The sequence below is a fragment of the Mustela putorius genome, unplaced genomic scaffold (genome assembly GCF_011764305.1).
Source record: "Mustela putorius furo isolate JIRA1106 unplaced genomic scaffold, ASM1176430v1.1 tig00003972_pilon_pilon_pilon, whole genome shotgun sequence".
NCBI lineage: Eukaryota > Metazoa > Chordata > Mammalia > Carnivora > Mustelidae > Mustela > Mustela putorius.
In genome coordinates this window covers 25,256,090-25,275,438 of record NW_025422115.1, presented here as the reverse complement: position 1 = coordinate 25,275,438, position 19,349 = coordinate 25,256,090, and the positions used below count along the sequence as shown (strand labels likewise).

The window sequence follows — 19,349 nt, the reverse complement described above, 5'->3', positions numbered from 1 at the left end:
CGCATGGGGTCCCCAAGCCGGGTCTTTCTTACTCCCTGTGGGCCCCCGCCCACAGTCACTTGTGGCTGGCAAGGGCTCACCTTCTCGGCTGCAGAAAGAGGCAGATATTGGGGGGGTGCGGTATAAGGGAGAAAAACCAAACACCGAACAGAGGAGTGAGGCTGCACAGGGTCTGCGGAGGTCACCCCGTGGAGTCCTGGGGAACCAAGCGTCGGGGCTCCAGTGGGGGTCACTCTGGACACGGAGCCGCTTCTGGGCTGGAGGTGGGAACGGGCCGGGCCCTTGGTGAGGCAGAGGGCCCAGGCCGGCCGCTGCGCAAGCTTTCACCGAAGCGCCTGTCCCCGGGCCGCCGGGGGCGCTCGGCCTCCAAGAGGTGCCCAAAGTTAGGGAAACAAAGAGCGGAGCCGCCAGGCTGGGAAGAGCGGGCCGGGCGCCCGGGACCCGGGGACGCCGCTCGGGACCGGGAGCCACGCCCTGGGGGGGAGGGAGGTCGCGGTTGGGCCGCGTTCCCACCGCCTGGCCCCGGGCCAGCAGGTGCCCCTTCTGGAGAGGCCGGCCGGACCGGGGTTCGAAGAGTTAAGGCCCCCGGCCGCCCCTCCCCCTCTCCGCCCCTCCCCGCCCCCTCCCCGGGGCGCGGGGCTCGGGCGCCCGGGCGGGCCGGGGCGGGGCCTGACGTCCGCAGGCGGGGCGAGCCCGCCGGCCACCGCCGCACTCCCTGGGCTCCCGCGGCGCGGCGGTCCCCGGAGCTGGAAGATGGCGAAGCTGGGCGCGCGGCTCGGCGCTGGGAGCGCACGGGGCGCGGCGGGGTCGCGGGGCCCCGGGCCGCTGCTCCTGGTCGGCCTGGCGCTGCTGGGCGCAGCGCGGGCGCGGGAGCCGGCGGACGGCGGCTTCAGCCTGCACCCGCCCTACTTCAACCTGGCGGAGGGCGCCCGCATCACCGCCTCGGCCACCTGCGGCGAGGAGGCCCCGGCGCGCGGCGCCCCGCGCCCCACCGAGGACCTTTACTGCAAGCTGGTGGGCGGCCCCGTGGCGGGCGGGGACCCCAACCAGACCATCCAGGTGAGCGCGCGCCGGGGCTGGGTCGCCGCCGAGCGGGCGGCGGGGTGGCGAGGACGCGGGCGCCGGGGACGGACTTGGCGGGGAGCGCCCAGGTACGGACCGAAGCCCGCGCGCCCCGTCCCGACGCGCTGGTTCCGCATTTCGGGAAACGGGAGGGACCCCAGCTCGGCCTTTCAGGCTCGGCCAGAGGAGTGCGCGTCCCCGGGCGGCGGTGGCAGGGCGGGAGGGGCGCTGGTGCCCGATCCCTGGCCGCCCCGAGTCCCGGGATCCTGGCGAGGGCGGGTCTTGGCTTCCACCGCGGCTGCCGGTGGGGAAGGGGCGGGCCCGCTCTGCCTTTCCCCGGGACAAGCTGCAACCTGCCGGCGCGCACGCCACGGGGATGACGGCGGGAGGGTCGGGCTTCCTGGAGTTTGGAGTCCGACACTGGAGGCTCTCACTGCTTGTAGCAGAGGGTTGAAGCCGGGGATCTAGGGACATGATGGGACCCTTAAGGTGTGTGTGTGGGGGGGGCAAACCATGGTATTTTTAATTGGGGGTGCAAACACAGATGCAGACCCTGGGCAGCATCTCTGCCCCACAGGTGCTGGTTTGTCCTCTTCAGTCTCCTTGAGGAGATGGGGTTTCAACCCCCCCCCCCCCGGAAGGCACTCCAGGAGGCCCACCCAAGCCAGGAGTCTAGGTGGGGGCCGGTTCAGGGGCTCCAAGTGCACCGGACACCTGACGGGGAAGGATTCTCTGGGCTTAGCTTGAGGGCTGGGATCCTGCAAGGCCGCTGGGCCACCCTTGGAGGCGGGTACTGTCTTCCCACCCTCCCGAACCTTAGGGAGAGTGGAGGCCCCAGGGCGGTTGTAACCTGAGTCACCACTGTTCTGCTGGAAGAGGCGGGGGGAGGGGAGGAGGGCAGTGGGAGGTGGATTAGCTAGGGTGGGTGATGAGCGGAGGAGCCTCCACGGGCCCCTTGCTGGGCCTGCCTGCCCACTGCCCCAGGCCCTCCCCTGCAGGGGGGAGCAGAGCGGGGGTGGGGGGCCACCTGGTCCCCAGAGCCATCCTGCCACGCATGCTGGCCTCCCTTAGGCTCCTGGGCTTACCTGTGTGCCCTCCCCTGTGCCCAGCACAGCTGATACAAGGGGTGTCAAACCCATGTTTCAGATAGGGAAACTGAGGCCTGGAGAGTTGTACTGTGGACACCCGCTGAAAGGCCCGCTGTCAGCCAGGGTCTGGCACAGGCGAGCAGTGAGAACCCGTCCCTGCCGCAGGCCCTTGGCACATCTGGTTGATGTTAGAGGCTGGGTGGCAGGAAGGAGCTTGTGTGGGGGTCTCCAGAGAGCCCGGTTGAGCCCTTGATGCCCCTTCCTGGCTCACCTGGGTCCCTTAGAACGCCCATCCTGTACCCTGCGGGCCTCGGCTGAGTAGCTCCCTCGAGGACCCCTGACTTTTGTCTCACTTCATGTGCTTAAGGGAGCAGCCTGGGGGCCCAGGTGAGAGCACCTTTCCTCTGCCTCTCCTTAGCTGTGTGCTTTCTCTCCCTGGGCCTCAGGCTTCTCATCTGCCAAATGGGTATGAGAGCCTGCTTCACCTGGGGTTGTGAGCATGGCATGGCGGAGGAGCCTGGGAAGCCCTCGGGAGAGACCGAGACCGCTGACGCACATGGTGTCACGTGGGGGGAAGCAGGCCCCGGGTGAGCGCGGACAGCCCTGCCCCCGCCGCTCCTGGCCTGGTGAGAGAGAGAGAGAGAGACAGAGACAGAGGCAGAGGCAGAGAGAGGCAGAAGCTCCCCTTTGAGTGTTGGGAGCACAGGTTAGCACGCCTGGTCTCGCCACCAGCTGTGCTAGGAAGATGCATTGGCGCGAGGGGTACAAGCTGCACAGCCATGTGGCCTGGCTGCGTCCCTGGCCCGGCCAGTGCCTCTGCCTTCGCCTCTAGCTGCACGGGCCGCCTGCTTGCTGCCCCGACCCTGGAGTGGGCTGTCGAGAAGGCCTGGCCTGTAGTCCCCATCTGGGGCCGAGCTCAGGGTGGGGGCAGTGGGGGAGGAGCAGGTGCCAGGGAGGTGGTGCCCTGCTTCTCTCTGTCCTGAGAGTTCAGTCTTGTGCTGACACGGGCGTTGGGTCCCAGAGGCTGTGGGGCCCGAGAATGGGGGCTAGCGGCGCCCAGGACCCCTGGAGGAGGCGGGACAGAACCTGGTGGGCCTGGGGTGAGGCCTGCTGCTGTTTAGGCGAGGTGGTCCTGTGGCGGCAGAGCACGCCGAGGGCAGCTGGGCACGTCAGCCCCGCGGCCTCAGGTGGGCACTGCAGGAATTCCGGGTTGGCCCTGGGCCCTGCCGGGGAAGTCGGGGGCTCAGCTGCCGGCAGGGTGACTCACGGGGAGGGACCTTCTTATCGCTGCTCCCTGTTTCCTCGCTCTGTTCCTGGCAGGACCCTCTGCAGCAGAGGGTGGGGGGGCCCGGTTTCCCCAGCGCGGTCCGCTATGAGCCCAAGCCAGGCCGACTGGCCAGCCAGGAGGCCCGCATCGTGGAGAGGCACCCACTTGTAGCCTCTGGGGACTAGAGTCCCCCTGTTTGAGTCTCTGGGTGGGCCTGAGCAGAAACTTGCCTGGGACCCCTTGACCCAGCTTCCTCCTGGGCTTGGTTGTGGGGGTGTCTGACCCCCGGCAGCCTTTTCTGGAAGGCCCACCAACCCAGCCAGGTCGCCCTGCCCACCTCTTCTAGGAAGGCCCCCTCCCGCCCTCGGCCCCTCCAGGCCCCTGACGCGCGCGGCCACTTGGTGTGGGTCCCTTCTCTCTTTACCTCCTGGGAGCTCCTCTAGGTCCTGGGAGCCAGAGCCCTGGCTTTAGTTTGGGGGCCCCATTTGAGCTAGGCAGTAGAACTTCTCTGAGTGTCCCCTGCTGCTCCAGTCCCTACGTACAGCAGCCCTGGGCTGTGGGGAGGGGTGCTCAGAGGCACAGGAAGGATGGAGGGTGACCACGAGGCAGGGGGGCAGCGAACAGAGGACCACTGACCACGAGTAGCCGGGGAGTCTCGGGCTCCTTGATAGGATGAAGAAAGCAGGGCGATGCGTGGGTTAGCTGCCTGGGGTGTCTGGAGCCCTGGGGCTCCTGCCGAGGGGGTGTCCTGTGAGCTGAGGCAGGACAAGAGATGAGAGTCCAGAGCCCACTGGCCTGAACGAGGTCTGAGCTGGGGCGGCCCGTGCACCTAGTCTGAGGGGTCCTGGGAGCCTGCTGGGTGGGAGGCGGGTCCCACAGGTCCGGTGCATGAGGTCTCATGGACCCAAGCCCACAGGGGAAGCGTGGTGCAGACCAACATCTGTGGGGGCTTGCTGGGGGCTCTCCATGGCTGCCAGGCCTGGGATTGGGGCAACAAGGGGTCTCCCACGCTCCCACCTCCAACTCCTAGGACAAGGTCTGGCCCCCTGGGAGGTTGGGAGGGGTGCGGCGGCCGCATTTCCCAGACACAGCCTCTGGGGCCTCCATCGATGCCAAATCCCAGAGGGCTGCCTTTGTGTGCCGGGAGATGGCAGGTCTGGTTTCCTTCGGGGTGGAGGCTGGGCCTCTTCTCGCCAGTGGCCAGGACTCAGCTATGTTCCTCGTCCCCCGCACCGGCCCGTGCCCCCGGCTCCCCGCACCTGCTCTTCCCTGACAGGGACGTCTCTGTCCCTCAGGGGACAGGCCCCAGCAGGTGGCTGGACCAGGACAGAAGCAGCTGCCAGGCCCCGTGTGGGACCTGCTAATCTTTCCATGGCCAAGGCAGGTGCTGGCGTTACCCCCACTCTTCAGATGGGGACGCTGAGGCTCTTGGCACCGTGACTTGGCCTGGTCCCAGGGCTCGGAAGCAGCAGAGCCAGGAGGTCCAGGCCTAGCCTGGAGGCTGCCCACACGCCTCCACTCTGGGGCCTCTCCCCACAGGCTGCTAGAATGGCTTAATTCCTTCTCTCTGGAGACCCTAATCCAGGCTCTGGGTAAAACGGGAGGGTTGTGGGGGAGGGGCTGGAGGCCCTGGGGTGCAGTTTGGCTCTCCACATCGTCCTAGCCACCTGGACCCCACCCCACCCTGATGCTCCCGGGCCTTCTGTCTGGGGACGTGCCCCCCCCCCCCCCGACCAGCCCTCTTTCTGCCTGGGCTCCGGTTCCACTGACCTTTGGGTCCCGGGCTCCCTGCTTCCCCCTGGCCCCAGGCCCTGCGGGGCTCCCCACCTGTCTGGAGCCCACCCCCACTTGCAGCGTAGGCCTCAGACACCCCCCCAGAGAGGCGCCCTCTTTTCCCTCCTAAAGAGGGGGCTCTTCTCCTTCCCCGCTCTCCTCTTTCCCCTGTGGGGGTACGACTGTCCCTCCCCAGAGCCGAACCCCCAAGCCCAGGACGTAGTAGGCACTCTGTGCTTGCCGAGCGAGCGGGGAATGGCAGGAGAGGGTCGGCAGGTCGGGGGTGCGGGGCTGGGGGGTGACCGAGGGGCAGGGTGCCAGCCCCCCACCCCCGCCATCTGACCGCGTCCGCCCCCCCCAGGGCCAGTACTGTGACATCTGCACGGCCGCCAACAGCAACAGGGCACACCCCGTGAGCAACGCCATTGACGGCACGGAGCGCTGGTGGCAGAGCCCGCCGCTGTCCCGGGGACTAGAGTACAACGAAGTCAACGTCACCCTGGATCTGGGCCAGGTAGGGTCCCCACCTCGGGAGCGGTGGCCATGGGGCCTGGCAGGAGCTGCGGGTGGCAGGCCCCACGCCGACGGAGGCGTGGCCGTGGGCACCTTCTGTGTGTCCTGCCAGCACCCCTGCTGCACGCAGGGAGAGAGGAGGCGGGAGGGGGCTTCCCAGAGGTCACAGTTTGGGTTAGGGGACAGCTTGGAGGAGGGCCCAGATGCTGGGAGGCCCTGGTGTTTACTTGGAGGAATTCCTTTGCCTGGAGCCTGGCGCTGCCTGGCGGCCGTGGGAGGGGCCCGGCCGCGGAGGAGGCTCTGGAAGTGGACATTCCTGGCATACCTGTGCTGTCCCGGCCACCTTGGGGTCAGGTGGACCACCTGCTCAGGCCACCGCTGTAGGCTGTCCTTGGCCTTTGAAGCCCTGGCTCATGGGGTAGGGGGCAGACATTTCTGCCTGAGCAATGAGCCCTGCGCGCTAGTGGGATTCGGGGGGGGGGTCGGGCTCCCTCAGGCTCTGTCCTGCTCTTCGGGGACTTGGCCAGTGCCTGGCCCCGGTGACCTGCCTGTGAGACGGGCTGGCAGTCCTGTTGCCACGGGGGGTGCGGTGGGGACAGGGCGATGAAGCCGAGCCTGGAAGTGACTGACCCCGGGCCTGCCTGGGGTCCCAGTGACGAGCTCTGTCCTGCTGGAGCCCTGCCTGTTCACGGTGGTGGCTTTGCCACCGTCCTGGGCGTGACCAGGGTGATGTCTGCTCCTTGCTGGTCCCTCCCCACTGTCCCCCGGTGTTAGGAGAGGTGGGGAAGTGGCTGGAAGGCTGGGGCCCAGAGCGGGGTTGGGGTATTTTGCTGGCGAATCTCCTGCCTGAAGCCTGGAAGCCGGCAGGCCTGGCCCAGGGGAAGGTGAGCCTGGAGGGGAGCGGGTTCTTTCGTTAGCGTTAGCCCTCGGTTATCCGGTTAGCCTCGGTTATCCCCTCGGGAGAAGCAGCCCTCGTGCAGGGGGAGGAGCTGGGCTGGGGTGGACCGGACTGAGGAGGGGGCTGGTCCGCTCGCTCTCTGGGTTCAGCTCACTGGGTTCTGATCACATCCGTGCTGTCCTGTCACCTGGAGGGAGTCTGGGAGGGGCATCAGAAGCCTGTGGGGCCCTGGGGTTCTCCTCTCTCTGGCACCGCTGTTGGGGGCCCATGGGCGGGGAAGGAGAGCTTGTTGCTGTTCCCCGGGGCCGTGGGAGGGAACTTGTGCTGAGCTGGAGGGTTCTTCCTGCCTCCTCTCCTGCTCTATGGGACAGACCTGGCTGGGGGGTGGGGGGGCGGGGAGGGAGGAAGGCCCGAGCCCAGCCCTGTCCTCATGGCATTGCCAGGGTGGCCGCAGAGCACGTGGATACGAGGCCCCCCTGAGGTGCCGTGAGGGGCCGGGGAGGGGCTCGGACGGTGCTCTGCTCCCTCGGGGCTCCGGGGGCCCCGGCCTCCCCATCTGTGAAATGGGCTGGCGCTGATGAAGCTGGCCCTGTGTTTGCCTCGTGCACTGGTTCCAGGCCATCGAGCGGCTGTCACAGCATATCCTGACTCTCCAAGCCTCAGTTTCCCCAACTGTGGGATCACAGAGAAGAACATGGGAGGGAGGAGTGACTCGCCCGTCCGGAGGGTCCCACCCTCTCTCTCCCTCCCCCACCCTCCTTCCCTTTTGTCCGCCCTCCGTCCCACCATGTCTCTGTCCGCCCTCCGACCCACCATGTCTCTGTCCGTCCCACCATGTCTCTGTCCGCCCTCCGTCCCACCATGTCTCTGTCCGTCCCACCATGTCTCTGTCCGCCCTCCGACCCACCATGTCTCTGTCCGCCCTCCGACCCACCATGTCTCTGTCTGTCCCACCATGTCTCTGTCCGCCCTCCGACCCACCATGTCTCTGTCCGTCCCACCATGTCTCTGTCCGTCCACCCACCGGCCCCTCCCTGCCTCCCTCCCCTCCACCGCCTGCGGATGAATCCCCCTAAGCCTGTCTTGGTTTGGCCAAGGGGCTGCCGGCGTGGATGGGGAGGGGGCGGACACGGACTGCCTGCTCACGTGCTTTGGAGTCGGGCAGTGTAGACGGGCCCAGGGTCTGGCTCGTCGGGCGGTGTAGACGGGCCCAGGGTCTGGCTGCGTGGGAGCGAGAGCCGCCTTCCTCCACCGGTGCCCCGCTGAGATGGGGTCCCAGAGGAAGTCCCGCGTTCCCGCCGCTCTCTTGGAAAGGGAGCGCCTTGCCTCTTCCTCCCTGAGCCACTGAGCAGCAACTGGGTCCCTTGGCGGGGAGCCCCTGCTTGCTGGGGTGGGGGACGGAGGCCAGGCCTGGCCCTCAGTGCCCCATTGCAGGGCAGGGGAGCCCCACGTAGGGCAGGAGTAGCAGCGACGTTTCCGGAGGGTGGAGGCTTGGAGCATCAGGGGGAATGTTTGGGGGCCTAGAATGTGACCCTCTCAGGGACCTGGGGTCTGAGCCCTCAAGAGCCCCTTGTCTGTTGAGGTCCTGAGGATGTCCCCAGGGCAGGACCCTCGGAGCCCACTTCCTGGCGCAGATGGGGTGACAGGCTGAGCCCGAGGGGCCTGGCCACGCTAGCACAGCCCAAGGGGCAGAGCCCAGGGGTCCTGGCCGTGTACTGGGTTTTCTCCCTTCAGGAAAGGCGTGCTTGGAGGCATGGGTCCTGGGTGGGGCTGGGCTTCCGTGAGGAAGCCAGGCCGAGCGGGCAGTGGGTCTGGGCACGCCCCCTGTGGCGGGCCGCCAGCAGCCTTTGTTCTGGGATCTGGAGCGGATACCCTGGGAAGGGGGAGGAGGCAGCTGGCACTGGGCACCAGGGGCCTTCCTGCCCCCAGGAGAGCCGAGAAAGGGGGCAGGGAGGCCGCATGCCCGGTGGGCGGGCAGAGAACTGATGGCGCTTGATCCCTGCCGTGTCTGGGGGCCCAGGAGCCCCGGGGCCCTCCGTGAGCCTGTTCCCTCTTGCCCTGAGTCACCGCTCCATCCTCCTTCCCAGTCACGGGAGGCGGGGGACAGTGGGACCCCCTCCTTCCTTGTGGTAGACAGAGAAACGGAGGTTCTGTGAGTCAGTCCTGGCTGGGAAGGGCACGGGAGGCCCAGGCCCGAGGTCCCTGCCGCGCTTGCCTTGTGGACCTTGTCCGGGAACCCTGAGACCTGAGAGAACAGAGCTGTGGGTCTGACGCTGCTGGGCACCGGCCTCCGAAGGGGGTGTCCTCCGGAGGGGTGCAGTCCCAGGGCCTGCCTGGGGGTGCTCCTGGGGCCTCCTGCCAGCCTGAGGCTCCCATTCCCTGACCTAGGGCAGGGTGGGCGTCGCTTCTGACAGCCTGGGCTCGGGCTGCACGGCGGGATAGGTGCTGGCTCCGGCGCCCTGCCCCCACGGGGGGGCTCTGGACAGTGTCTCGAAGAGCTGGGCAGAGATAGCGGGGCCTTGCTGTGGGGGGAGACCCCCGGCCTTTCCAGACAGCCCTCTGGGGCCTGCCGTGGGGGAGGGACTCTCCCCAGCAGGCCTCTCCCTTCCCTGCCTGCTGCAGCCACACTGCCCAGACCCGGCTTCGGGGGGCAATGCTGATCCCTCCCAGCCGTGTTCCTACCTGTGACCGGGCAGGCCAGCCCTGTGTCTCAGCCCTCCAAGGCTAGGGGCAGGGGTTTGGTAGGGGTAATGGTGCAGAGGGTCCAGCTTCAGCGTCAGGGTGTAGGCTGGGGTAGTTGGGCATGAGGCCAAATGTTGAGGGCTAGAAATGCCAGGGTCAGGGTCAGTGCACTCCCTAGGGGACAGTGGGGAGCCAGGGCGGACACCGGCTGCCAACCACCCACCAGACAGGGCGTACTGAGGAGCAAAGCTTTGGCACAGCTGCGAGCCATTGCGGGTGAGCCCTTCCTGGGCACTTGGGGAAACTGAGCCAGGGCGGAGTGACCGAGACCCTGGTGCAAGTCTCCGGAGTTGACGATGGGCTTGGGGACAGCCTGGCCATGTGGGCTGTGGCTCCTGGGCTGTTTCTGCTCTGAGTGCAGGGATGAGAGCTCCTGCATGTGGGCCGAGGGCCTTAGAGCACGCCGGCTGCTTTGGCTGTTAGGGTCCCCAGGCAGCTCTGCCCTGCCCGCCCCGGGTTCGGGCAGCATGTCATCAGAGGCCAGCTGGCTCGGGGCTGCCTGGGCAGGCCTCCTGGTCCCAGGGTGCCTGCTGGCCTGCTGGCTTATGAGGCTACGGCCACTGGCCCAGCTGTCTGGCCCGGCTGGGCACTTGGCCATGGGGCCGGCACCCTGGGAATGTCAGTGGGGTTGTTCAAGGGAAGTGGCAGGAAGTATGGGCAAGGCTGGCCGGGCTCTGGTTACTGAGCCCCCACCAGGGACAGGTATGCGGGCTGGACTGGACACGGGCCCTTGAGCTGGGGTCCTGGTGGCGTCCGTGGGGTAGACACCCCTTCTCCAGTACAGGCCCCGCCCCTCCTCATGAGAATGAGCAGGTTCCTTTGCTCAGAGGATGTGGGGCCGGAGGCGCCGCCCAGGCCCAGGGGCCATTTGTCGCCAGCCCTGCGCATCTCATCCATCTCATCGCTGACACGCTTGCAGACGCGCTTGCCTGTGGCCGTCCCGGCGTACTCAGGCCGGATCCGTGCCTTCCCCCCCTCCCCCCACCCCGGTGGGCCCCCAAAGCCTCCAGTTCTCTATGTTTAAACAACCCCACGCACTGGTCTCCAGCAGCACCACTCACCGAGACTAAACTGTTTAGGTTTGGGGGCTCCCCTTGGGGATAAACTCTGTGTCCTGTGGTCCACGACTGACCATCTGGCCTGACCCGGGCCAGGCTGCAGGAGGAGGAGACGGCGACAGCCCCTGGCGGTGGGGGTCTTGGAATAGCCAAGCGCTGAGCCACGTAGGATAGTCGTCCTCCGCTCTCGCCGGCGGGGCCCCGCGCACCTGTCCGGGCCCTCCCAGCCCCTCTTCCCCAAAGGTCTCCCCCCGCGCTGCACACCTGTGCCCTGAGTGCCCCAACTGGCAGAGCGAGGCCCTGAAGCCACCAAGCGTGTCCTGCGTTTCCGTGTTCTGCCCTCCTGCCCGCGACCCCTGCCCCTCCTGGAGCTTGCCAGGCTGGTCGGCGGCGCTCATCTAACCAGCTGGGGCTCCAGGAGGCACGCCCGCCCTGCTCTGCCATTACTCTGCACTGTTCCAGATGGGGGTCTCTGCGGGGAGGGTGGGCGGATCTGGGGGTGCGGGGCCCTGAAGGTGGGCTCTGGCAGTCTGGGGTGGGGGAGGATCCAGGAGGTCTGGGTGTCCCAGGGCTCACTCCAAGGGGAAGCCCGGACGCCTGGCTAGGAGGGGCTTCCTGCTTCCGCCCGGCCACAGCCTGGGACCCTGGCCCGTCCCGGGCATCAGCGTGGGGCCCTGCTTCCTGTGGGGCCAGGGCTGAGTCACAGACTGCCTGGTGATTCACGCTGGCCGGCCCAGCGGAACGGGGCCGGGCCGGGGGGTGGCGGACAGGCTCCCTCCTCCCCTGGGACAGGGGCACGAGGGCCAGCCTGGGTCTTCCCAGCCCTGAGATGGGCCAGGGCGGGGGTAGGCTGTGCCGGCCACAGCCGTGCTCTTGGTGACGTGGTGCCCCAGCCCAAGTGGCTGCTGACCAGCCGTCCCCCTCTGCCCCCCTTCCCGTGCCCGGGGGCTCCAGAGGCCGCGGCGGGGTCTGCGGCAGCAGTGTTCTGGTTAGCCCTCCCCGTGTTGTCCAGGCCCCAGCCCTGTGCACGACCCACGCCCCCCCCCCCCCGCAGCACCCCCACCAGGGCCGCTGACTCCTGCTTGCCCACTTCCAGGGGTAGGTGGTATCTGCCCGCTCTGCGCTCTGGGGAGACACTGTGTCCCAACCCACACCCCTGCTATGTTTGTCTTCCTACTGCCCCCCGCTCCCTGTCCTGGGAGTGGAAGGGACAGCCGGGGCCCTGCAGCCACTGAACCCTGGAACCCACCCTGGCCTCTTGACCCGGCCCCAGCCCCCCTCCGGCCATGGTCCCTGGGGCTGTGCTGCCTGCTGCGGAGCCCTGACCCTCGGCGCTCAGGCCAGGCGTGGGGGCTGGGGCCGCGGCAGCCGAGAGGCAGGTCCGGCTGCTGTGCTGGAGACGTGCCTGACCCCAAAATAGCCCAATTTTTAAAAATAACTCAGCAGGCTTTTGTTCGCCTTTATGCGTTAAAAGACATTTCTTTTCTTCTGCCCAGAACTTTGCGGCAGCAGGAAAGGTCAGCCCCCGTTGGCGGTGGCGAGGAGCGGGCAGGCCAGTGGGGGAAGGCTGGGTCTTGGGAGGTTCAGGGGTCTGCTTGTGCTCCCGGGGCCTGTCTGGGGCCGCTGTGGGGTCCTGGCAACCCAACCCTGCTAGGGACAGATGGGGCGTGCAAGGCGCACGGCTTCCTCCCCTTCAGCCCAGGGCCGTGGGGACAGCAGTTGAGGGCCCGTGTGACTGGCGAGGTGGCGCACGGATGGAGGGTCCTTAAGCGGGTCCCAGGACGCTGCGCACGGGGCAGATGCTTCCACACCCTGGTCCTGCCTGATCGGTGCGTTTGAGTCAATATTCGTGCAAGTGCTCTCGGCTGGGAAGAATGCGACCAGCGCCGACTGGGGGAGGGACAGAGCTGGCCAGCAGAGAGGGCAGCCCGGCGGCCTCGCTCAGGGAAAGGCGGGGGTGGGTCCCAGGGGGGCTGGCTGGGAAACCTTAAGTTCCTCTGGGCTTTGGTGGGGGCCGAGCTGCCGGCCACCCCCCAAGAACGGCCTGTGGGCGTCCTGCACAACCCAGTGTCCCCTACTCCCCGCCCTTCTTGCTGTGACCCCTTCCTCACAGAGACCCCTCCTGGCATGGGAGCCATGGGAGGTCCCCCCAGAGCTCCCTGGAACGCTTGAGGGTCAGCCAAGGTGCCAGGTTGGGTGGAGGGTCAGTAGCCCCGCCCCCGCCCACCGACTGAAGCCCCTCCCCCAGTGGGTGGGGCTAGTGGGGCGAGGGCGTCCGAGCCTGGCTGCTCCCACCCTGGGGAGAGGCGCTCCTGCAGGAGCTGGGCCAGTCTCTGTGGCAGCCCGAACAGAACGCGGCCTTCTGGAAAGGGCAGGACTCAGAAGGCGTATCTCAGGGGCCCAGACCTCCCTCCCCCTCGCGCCCCCTCCCACCCCCATTCTTAGCAACCCGTGCCCACCTTCCCCGTGGGATCACCACAGTGGCCTCAGGTTGATGGGGGGTGGGGGGCGGACTCTGGGCCTCGGGCAGCCTTAAAGGGGCCCCTGCCCTGTGTGGTGGGGCGCCGATGAGGGTGCGGGGGATGGCCCGGAGCGGGATGTCACCCCTGAGGCTGGTGCACAGTTCACTGCCTACCTGGGGGTGCCCGTGGGAGGGGCCTGGGATGGCCGTATGGGCTCGCGTCCCAGGCCCCCGAGGGGGCATGTCCACTGGCTGTGTCTGCCCTGGTCTGGGACCTCCCACTCCTCTTGAGTGTCTGGCCCTCCCAGTGCAAACTGGGGATGTCTCCAGTCCCGCTGCCTTCCCTGCCTGGGTCTCCTCGGAGCCCGAGCACACCCTGCCCAGAGGCGAGCCTGGACCGTGGCCCTGCCTGCTTTGTTGTTCCCTTGACTTTGGGGCAGAGGGCTGGGAGCGGGGGAGGCACTGGCTGGCCCTCGGAGCCCCAGGGCCTGGAAACCACCATCATCCCTCCCTGCAGCGATCGCTGCCCTGTGGTCCGCACGCGCGCAGGCTGAGGCTGGGGTGGGCGCTCAGGTGCCAGCCCGGGAAGTGTGCGAGCGGGGACGCCCCAGACAAGCGCGGCGTGTGAGGGTGGGCCTCTCTGCTGGCTGCCCTCGGAGGGGTCTCGGTGGCCCTGCCTCATCATTGAGCCCACAGGCAGTTCTCAGGGCCCTTTCCTAGGAACTGTGACCTGGGGCTGGGGGCTCTGGGTGCTGATGTGGGGATCCCTTGCCATGTAGTACGTCCCTGGGGCGCTGGATGAGGGGTACCTTTGGCAACGAGAACCCAGCCAGATGGGGTTGGGGGGCCAGGGCTCAGACCTGCTGGGGTGCAGGCCTGGGGGGCCAATCGACAGAGGAGGGGCCTCAGCTAGCCCCCAGGGGCGCAATACACAGGGGCATCCCAGGATGCCGACCTCCGGTCTGGAAGAGGTGAGAGACAGGCATGAGCGCTGCCTGGAAGCGGGGTTGTGCTGGGACCAGCGACAGAACAGGACAGGCGGGTCTGGCTGGGGCTCGAGGGGTTCTTGGGGCCTCTGGAGGTTCAGCTTCACCCTTCCCCTGTCTCAGAGCTGCCCTGACATGCCCAGGGCTCCATGATGCTCCAGCTTCCAGCTCCTGGGCTGCTGGGGTCTCCCCGGCCCAGTCCCGAGAGGCCTCATTCCCTGGTCTGCCTACCCCACCGGGGCCTCCTGGGGAGGACAGCGCCTGTCCCTGGGGCCTCGGTGTCCATGGGCCAGTCAGAGGGAGAGGGGGCAGGTCCTGAGTCAGCCCTGAGAATGACGAGGGGCTAACCAGGGTGGGGCTGGGACGGGGGCCCCGTCCTGAGCTGCCGGCTGTTTGGAGAGGCCTGTGTGGGAGCTGGGCTATCCTCCGGCCACCTGCCCAGGCCTGGCCGCCGGAGCTTCGGGGACCGTGGAATGAGCTCCTGTCCAGGCCGCTGGCCTCACTGCCTGGACGCTGGACAGGCTGCCCCTGTGTGCCCCTCCATCCTAGCCCCCACAGGTCCGTCTGTGGCCTCCGAGCCTGACCCCTGTGCTTCTAGGGCAGCGATGGAGGGAGGCGCCCCTCGGCCCAGGAGGGGAGACCTTCAGAAACTGGGGGGTCCTACCCTTTGCCTCTGTGTCCCCGGGGCCAGCCTCAGCCACGGGCCCAAGTGAGCTGGGGGCCGCTCTCTGAGCTGGCTGGCCCCCACAGGCCAGATCCCCAGATGGCCAGTGTGGGAAAAGAGCCCACCTCACAGGTTGGGGCGGCACCCCGAGTGTTGGGGGCCCTGAGCTGAGTGGAGGGGCCCTGGGACGTCAACACCGCCCCTCCCCAGGTCTTCCACGTGGCCTACGTGCTGATCAAGTTCGCCAACTCGCCGCGGCCAGACCTCTGGGTGCTGGAGCGGTCCACAGACTTCGGCCACACCTACCAGCCATGGCAGTTCTTTGCTTGTGAGTCTCCGGGTGGGGGCTGATGGGGGCCGTCCCCTGGGGTGGGCTGCTGTGGCTGGGCTCCCCTGGGGTGGGCTGCTGTGGCTGGGCTCCTTCAGCGTCCCCACATGGCAGGCCAGCCCTCAGGCCCTCCCTCCCGCATGTGTCAGGGGCGTCAGACGTGCCTTCCCAGGGCAGGTGCGTGGTAAGCAGCTCCTGTCCCTGATGTGGGGCACGGCTGGGCCCAGAGGCTGGAGGCACCAGGTGTCCCTGGCGCTACCTCTTGCCTCCCTCTCGACCGGCTTCATGGTCCGGCAGCTCCTGAAGGAACAAGGGTGGGGGGCGCGCTGGCTCCCTAGCCTGCCACGTCCGAGGCCTCCGTGACCGATCGCCATGGGAGCCTGCGATTGGGTGGGCCTCGGCCACGGGTCCCCCAAAACTCCATGGGCGAGAGCAGTTGGAAATGGACGTCCAAGGATGGGGACGTGGTGGGCACTTGTCTCTGCAGAGAGAGGCACGCGTGGCAAAGGCCGGGAGGGGTCAGTCCTCAAGGCGTGCGCAAGTGCAGGGTTTCTGGGCTCGGGCAGGGGCCGCCCCGTCCTCCGTGCCCTCCTGGGGAGGCACCTCCCTCCTCCTTCAACCCGGCGCCGCGGGGGTGGCGGGGCGGCCCGTCGGGGAGTGGCAGTGCTCCAGCGCACTCTGGGGTCCCGCGTCCCCACAGCGTCCAAGAGGGACTGCCTGGAGCGGTTCGGGCCGCAGACGCTGGAGCGCATCGCGCGGGACGACCATGTCATCTGTTCCACCGAGCACTCGAGGATCGTGCCCCTGGAGAACGGCGAGGTGGGCCCCAGGGCCACAGGCGGGGGCGGGGGCCCCCGCTCATGGGAGGGTGCCCCCCCCCCCGGCTTGACCCTCTGCCCCGCGTGCAGATTGTGGTGTCCCTGGTGAACGGGCGCCCGGGGGCCAGGAACTTCTCCTCCTCACCCCTGCTGCGGGAGTTCACCAAAGCCAGCAACGTGCGCCTGCGGCTCCTGCGCACCAACACGCTGCTGGGCCACCTCATGGGCAAGGCACTGCGGGACCCCACCGTCACCCGGCGGGTGAGGCGCGGCCGGGGTCCGGAGGGGCTGTGGGGCCGGCGGGGCCCGGCTGGGGCAGGGGGCCGTGGCACTCACTGCCCCTCCCCCCAACAGTACTACTACAGCATCAAGGACATCAGCATTGGCGGCCGCTGTGTCTGCCACGGCCACGCGGACGTCTGCGATGCCCAAGACCCCACAGACCCCTACAGGTGAGGCTGCCCCTATCCTCCTCATCCCCTTCCCAGTGCAGGGAGCGGGAGACCCAGTTCTACTGCCCACTGTGTCCCTCGTCCTGCGTGGCCACCCCTGGCCTCCATCCCCTTAGGTGTGTGGCGAAGTGCAGGGCTGTCCCGTGCCTGGGAGGACCTGGCACGGTAGCCAGAGGCCCCTGCCACCCCCGCAGAAGCCGGGGCCCTGTGTGGAGCAGTGGGGGTGTCCTTGGCCTGAGGCTGCGCGTCCCTGTCCCTCAGGACACGGATAAGACGCTCCTTGCTGTCCCCAGCTGCTCCCTTGCCACCGGGCGTGGTCTCTGCGCACGGCTTCCGGAGCTCAGGCGCTGCTGGTGGCTCTGGGAAGTTCAGTGCCCAGTGCGCTGGCAGAGAGGGGCGCCCGCGGGCACCAGACCAGCCTCAGAGGAGCGGCGGGCGGCCCTTACTTGCTGGGGAGGCGTTGGCGTCCGCTCTGACTCCCCTGTACCAGGGTGTGCCCGCGCCCGGCTCTGCCTGGGGGCGCGAGGGGTGGGCTGGGCTGGGCGGTTTTTCCAGAAGCACGGACACCAGCACCTCCCACACACCGTGTTTTGGGGCACCGGGCTGCCCTGCGCACCCTGCTCCCGTGCCCTGCGCCGCAGCCGCTTCTTCCGGGAGAGCTCCGGCCCTTCGTACCCCGACCCCGTCGTGTCCAGCCATCAGCCCTGCCCGGACCACCGTCCCCGTCCCCACCTGCACCCTCTCCCCCCATCACAGCACCGCTTTGCCAGCTGCCTGCCTCGCTCTGCTCTGAACCCCTTACTCACTCCCCCTTCCTTTGGTTTGGAAGTTCCGAGTCTTGCTTCGGTTGCTGTCTCAGTCCGGTTGGGTCGCCGTCACCACATACTGTAGACGAGGGGCTCGTAAACAAACTTACCGCTGTTCTCGAGGCCGACAAGGGCCCACGTTTCGGGGTGTCCTCACGTGGCACAGGGGGTGAGGGAGCTCTCTGGGGTCCTTTTACAAGGACACTACGCCCACTGATGGGGGCTCCATCCTTAAGACCTAATCACCCCTCACAGGCCCCACGTCCAGATACCATCACCGCGGGGACTAGTCTGTGTGTTCTCGGGGACACCCGTGTTCAGCCGGGGGCAGGACTGTTCACGGCAGTGGCGGCCCTCGTGATGGGCGTGGTTGACCCGTTGTCGCGTCTGCCCACACGGCCCTGTAAGCAGGCGCTCTGTCCCTGCGGCCTGGGAGCCGCCTCCTGACCCGCCCAGGCCCTTGACCTGCGCCGCTCCTTGACTCACCTTGCACCCCTGGCCACTCGGTTCCCTTTGCCCAAAGTGCGTCCTCTGGTTGGTGTTGCCGTGAGGCCGTGTCCCTGTCCGATGACCGCTGCCGCGGCAGCTGTGTCAGCTTTCCCCTCGGGGTAGTTGAGCTGGCTGCAGAACTCCGGTTGGCGGCCATGCCAACGCGTCACCTGGCGTCTCGATGGTTGGCAGAGTCCACAGTCACCTGCGTTGTTGCCCCTCTGGCTTGTCTGCCCCTGCTGGAGGGTGCTGTGACCTTCCCCCGGTTCTCTGCGGATTTCCTCTAGGGCAGCCAGCAGCCGTAGGTCTTCCGTGGCTCAGGACTCCTGCCCTTTTCTTTCTTTTTCTTTTTTTTTTTTTTTAGAAGATTATTTATTTATTTGACCCAGAGAGAGAAAGAGACAGAAAGGGAACACAGGTGGGGGGGGTGGGAGAAGCAGGCTTCCCGCTAAGCAGGAAGCCCAATCTCGATCCCAGGACCCCTGGATCATGACCTGAGGCCAAAGGCAGACGCTTAACCACTGAGCCACCCAGAGGCCTGACTCCCGCCTTTTGAATCTGAGAGTGTGTGTCGTTCATTCAAGACCTTTCCTGGCCATCAGCTCTCCCTTCTACCTCTTTCCTCTTTCTGGAATCCCGTGCCGTGGACGCATCTCCCTGTGGTCTCCTTCTGTCTCTGAATGTCTCTTGTGGTCCCCTCTCTGCCTTCTGAGCTGCTCTGGGTCGGTTCTTGGGATCACCGAACCTCCAGCCGGGTGTTGTCCGTCCGCTGTCTTCAGTTGCAGTGATTTTATTTTCCATCTGTAGAAGTTGTGTCTGGTTCTTTGGCCACATCTCTCTCTTTTTTTTTTTTTAAGATTTTATTTATTTGTTTGACACAGACAGAGATCACAAGTAGGCAGAGAGGCAGGCAGAGAGAGAGGTAGAAACAGTCTTCCCACCAAGCAGAGAGCCCGATGTGGGGCTTGATCCCAGGACCCTGAGATCATGACCTGAGCCGAAGGCAGAGGCCCAACCCACGGAGCCACCCAGGCGTCCCACATCTGTCTGTTTTTCATAGCATTGCAATTCCTGTGTTTTAGTTAGTTTCTGTGTTTGGTATATAACTTTAAGCATTCTTATTTTATGGTTTCTACCTACTTGCTCCCCGATTCCTGGGGTTGGACCATGCCGACTGTTGCGTTGACAGGCCCGGCCACATTGTGTCCCGCTGGTCCTGCGGCAATGCCTCGTCTGTGCTTGGTGGGGGATGGTCGCTCCCCAGGGTTTTTGTGGGGTCCTTGGCCCAGTGACCTGTGGTGTCCCCGCCCGGCTCCCGTCCTAGGTCGTTTCCCGGTGCCCTACACAGACCGCGGCCCAGCCAGACGCCAGCTGCAGGTCCAACATCAAACTGGCAGAGCCAGGGCGGAGACAGGCTGGCTTCCTGGAGCTGCTCCTGCTCCCTGTCCCCCAGAGGCCCTCCAAATGGCCCAGACCCCGAGGGCCACAGTGTTGATTCCCAGGGCCCTGCAGACACTTTGGGTTGCCGGGGACTGGGCTCTGACCATGTGGTCTGAGGCCTGGGGCTCCGCTGACCAGCTTCCAAGGTCCAGCTCGGTACCAAGCATAGCAGGTGTGGTGTTGGCCCCAGGCCCACCGAGCAGGCAGCCCCACTGTGGCTGAGTCATGGAGGGGCGTGTCGGGTGCGACTCTGGTAGGGGTGTGTGAGTGGTAGGAGGCTGCGACCTCAGGCCTGAGCCGTGGCCAGCTGTCCCCCTGAGCCGGCAGGAGCCGCTCTCTAGAACGGCTGGCAGGATTCCAACCTCTGCCTGGTGTCCACCCCCGCTGGAAGAGGAAGCCGTTCCTGGCCCTTTGCCCCTGGGGAGGCACCCTGGAAGCATGGGGGCGTCTGGCTGAGCTCATACTGCTGAGGGAGACCCGGGCCTCCACCCCTGCCCAGGGAGG

General features: G+C 67.1%; 1 protein-coding gene across 2 annotated transcripts in view; it reads left to right on the top strand.

The window, feature by feature from the left end:
• Positions 1 to 675: 675 nt before the first annotated feature.
• The window catches only part of LAMA5 (laminin subunit alpha 5), a 46,881-nt gene continuing 28,207 nt past the window's right edge, over positions 676 to 19,349 (top strand). For both annotated transcript variants that reach the window (XM_045070729.1, XM_045070728.1), the window contains exons 1-6: positions 676 to 1,059; positions 5,552 to 5,704; positions 14,723 to 14,840; positions 15,541 to 15,659; positions 15,749 to 15,919; positions 16,013 to 16,110. In XM_045070729.1, coding sequence (XP_044926664.1) covers positions 754 to 1,059; positions 5,552 to 5,704; positions 14,723 to 14,840; positions 15,541 to 15,659; positions 15,749 to 15,919; positions 16,013 to 16,110 — 965 coding nt within the window. In that variant the 5' untranslated portion in view covers positions 676 to 753. The remainder of the gene's footprint in view (positions 1,060 to 5,551; positions 5,705 to 14,722; positions 14,841 to 15,540; positions 15,660 to 15,748; positions 15,920 to 16,012; positions 16,111 to 19,349) is intronic.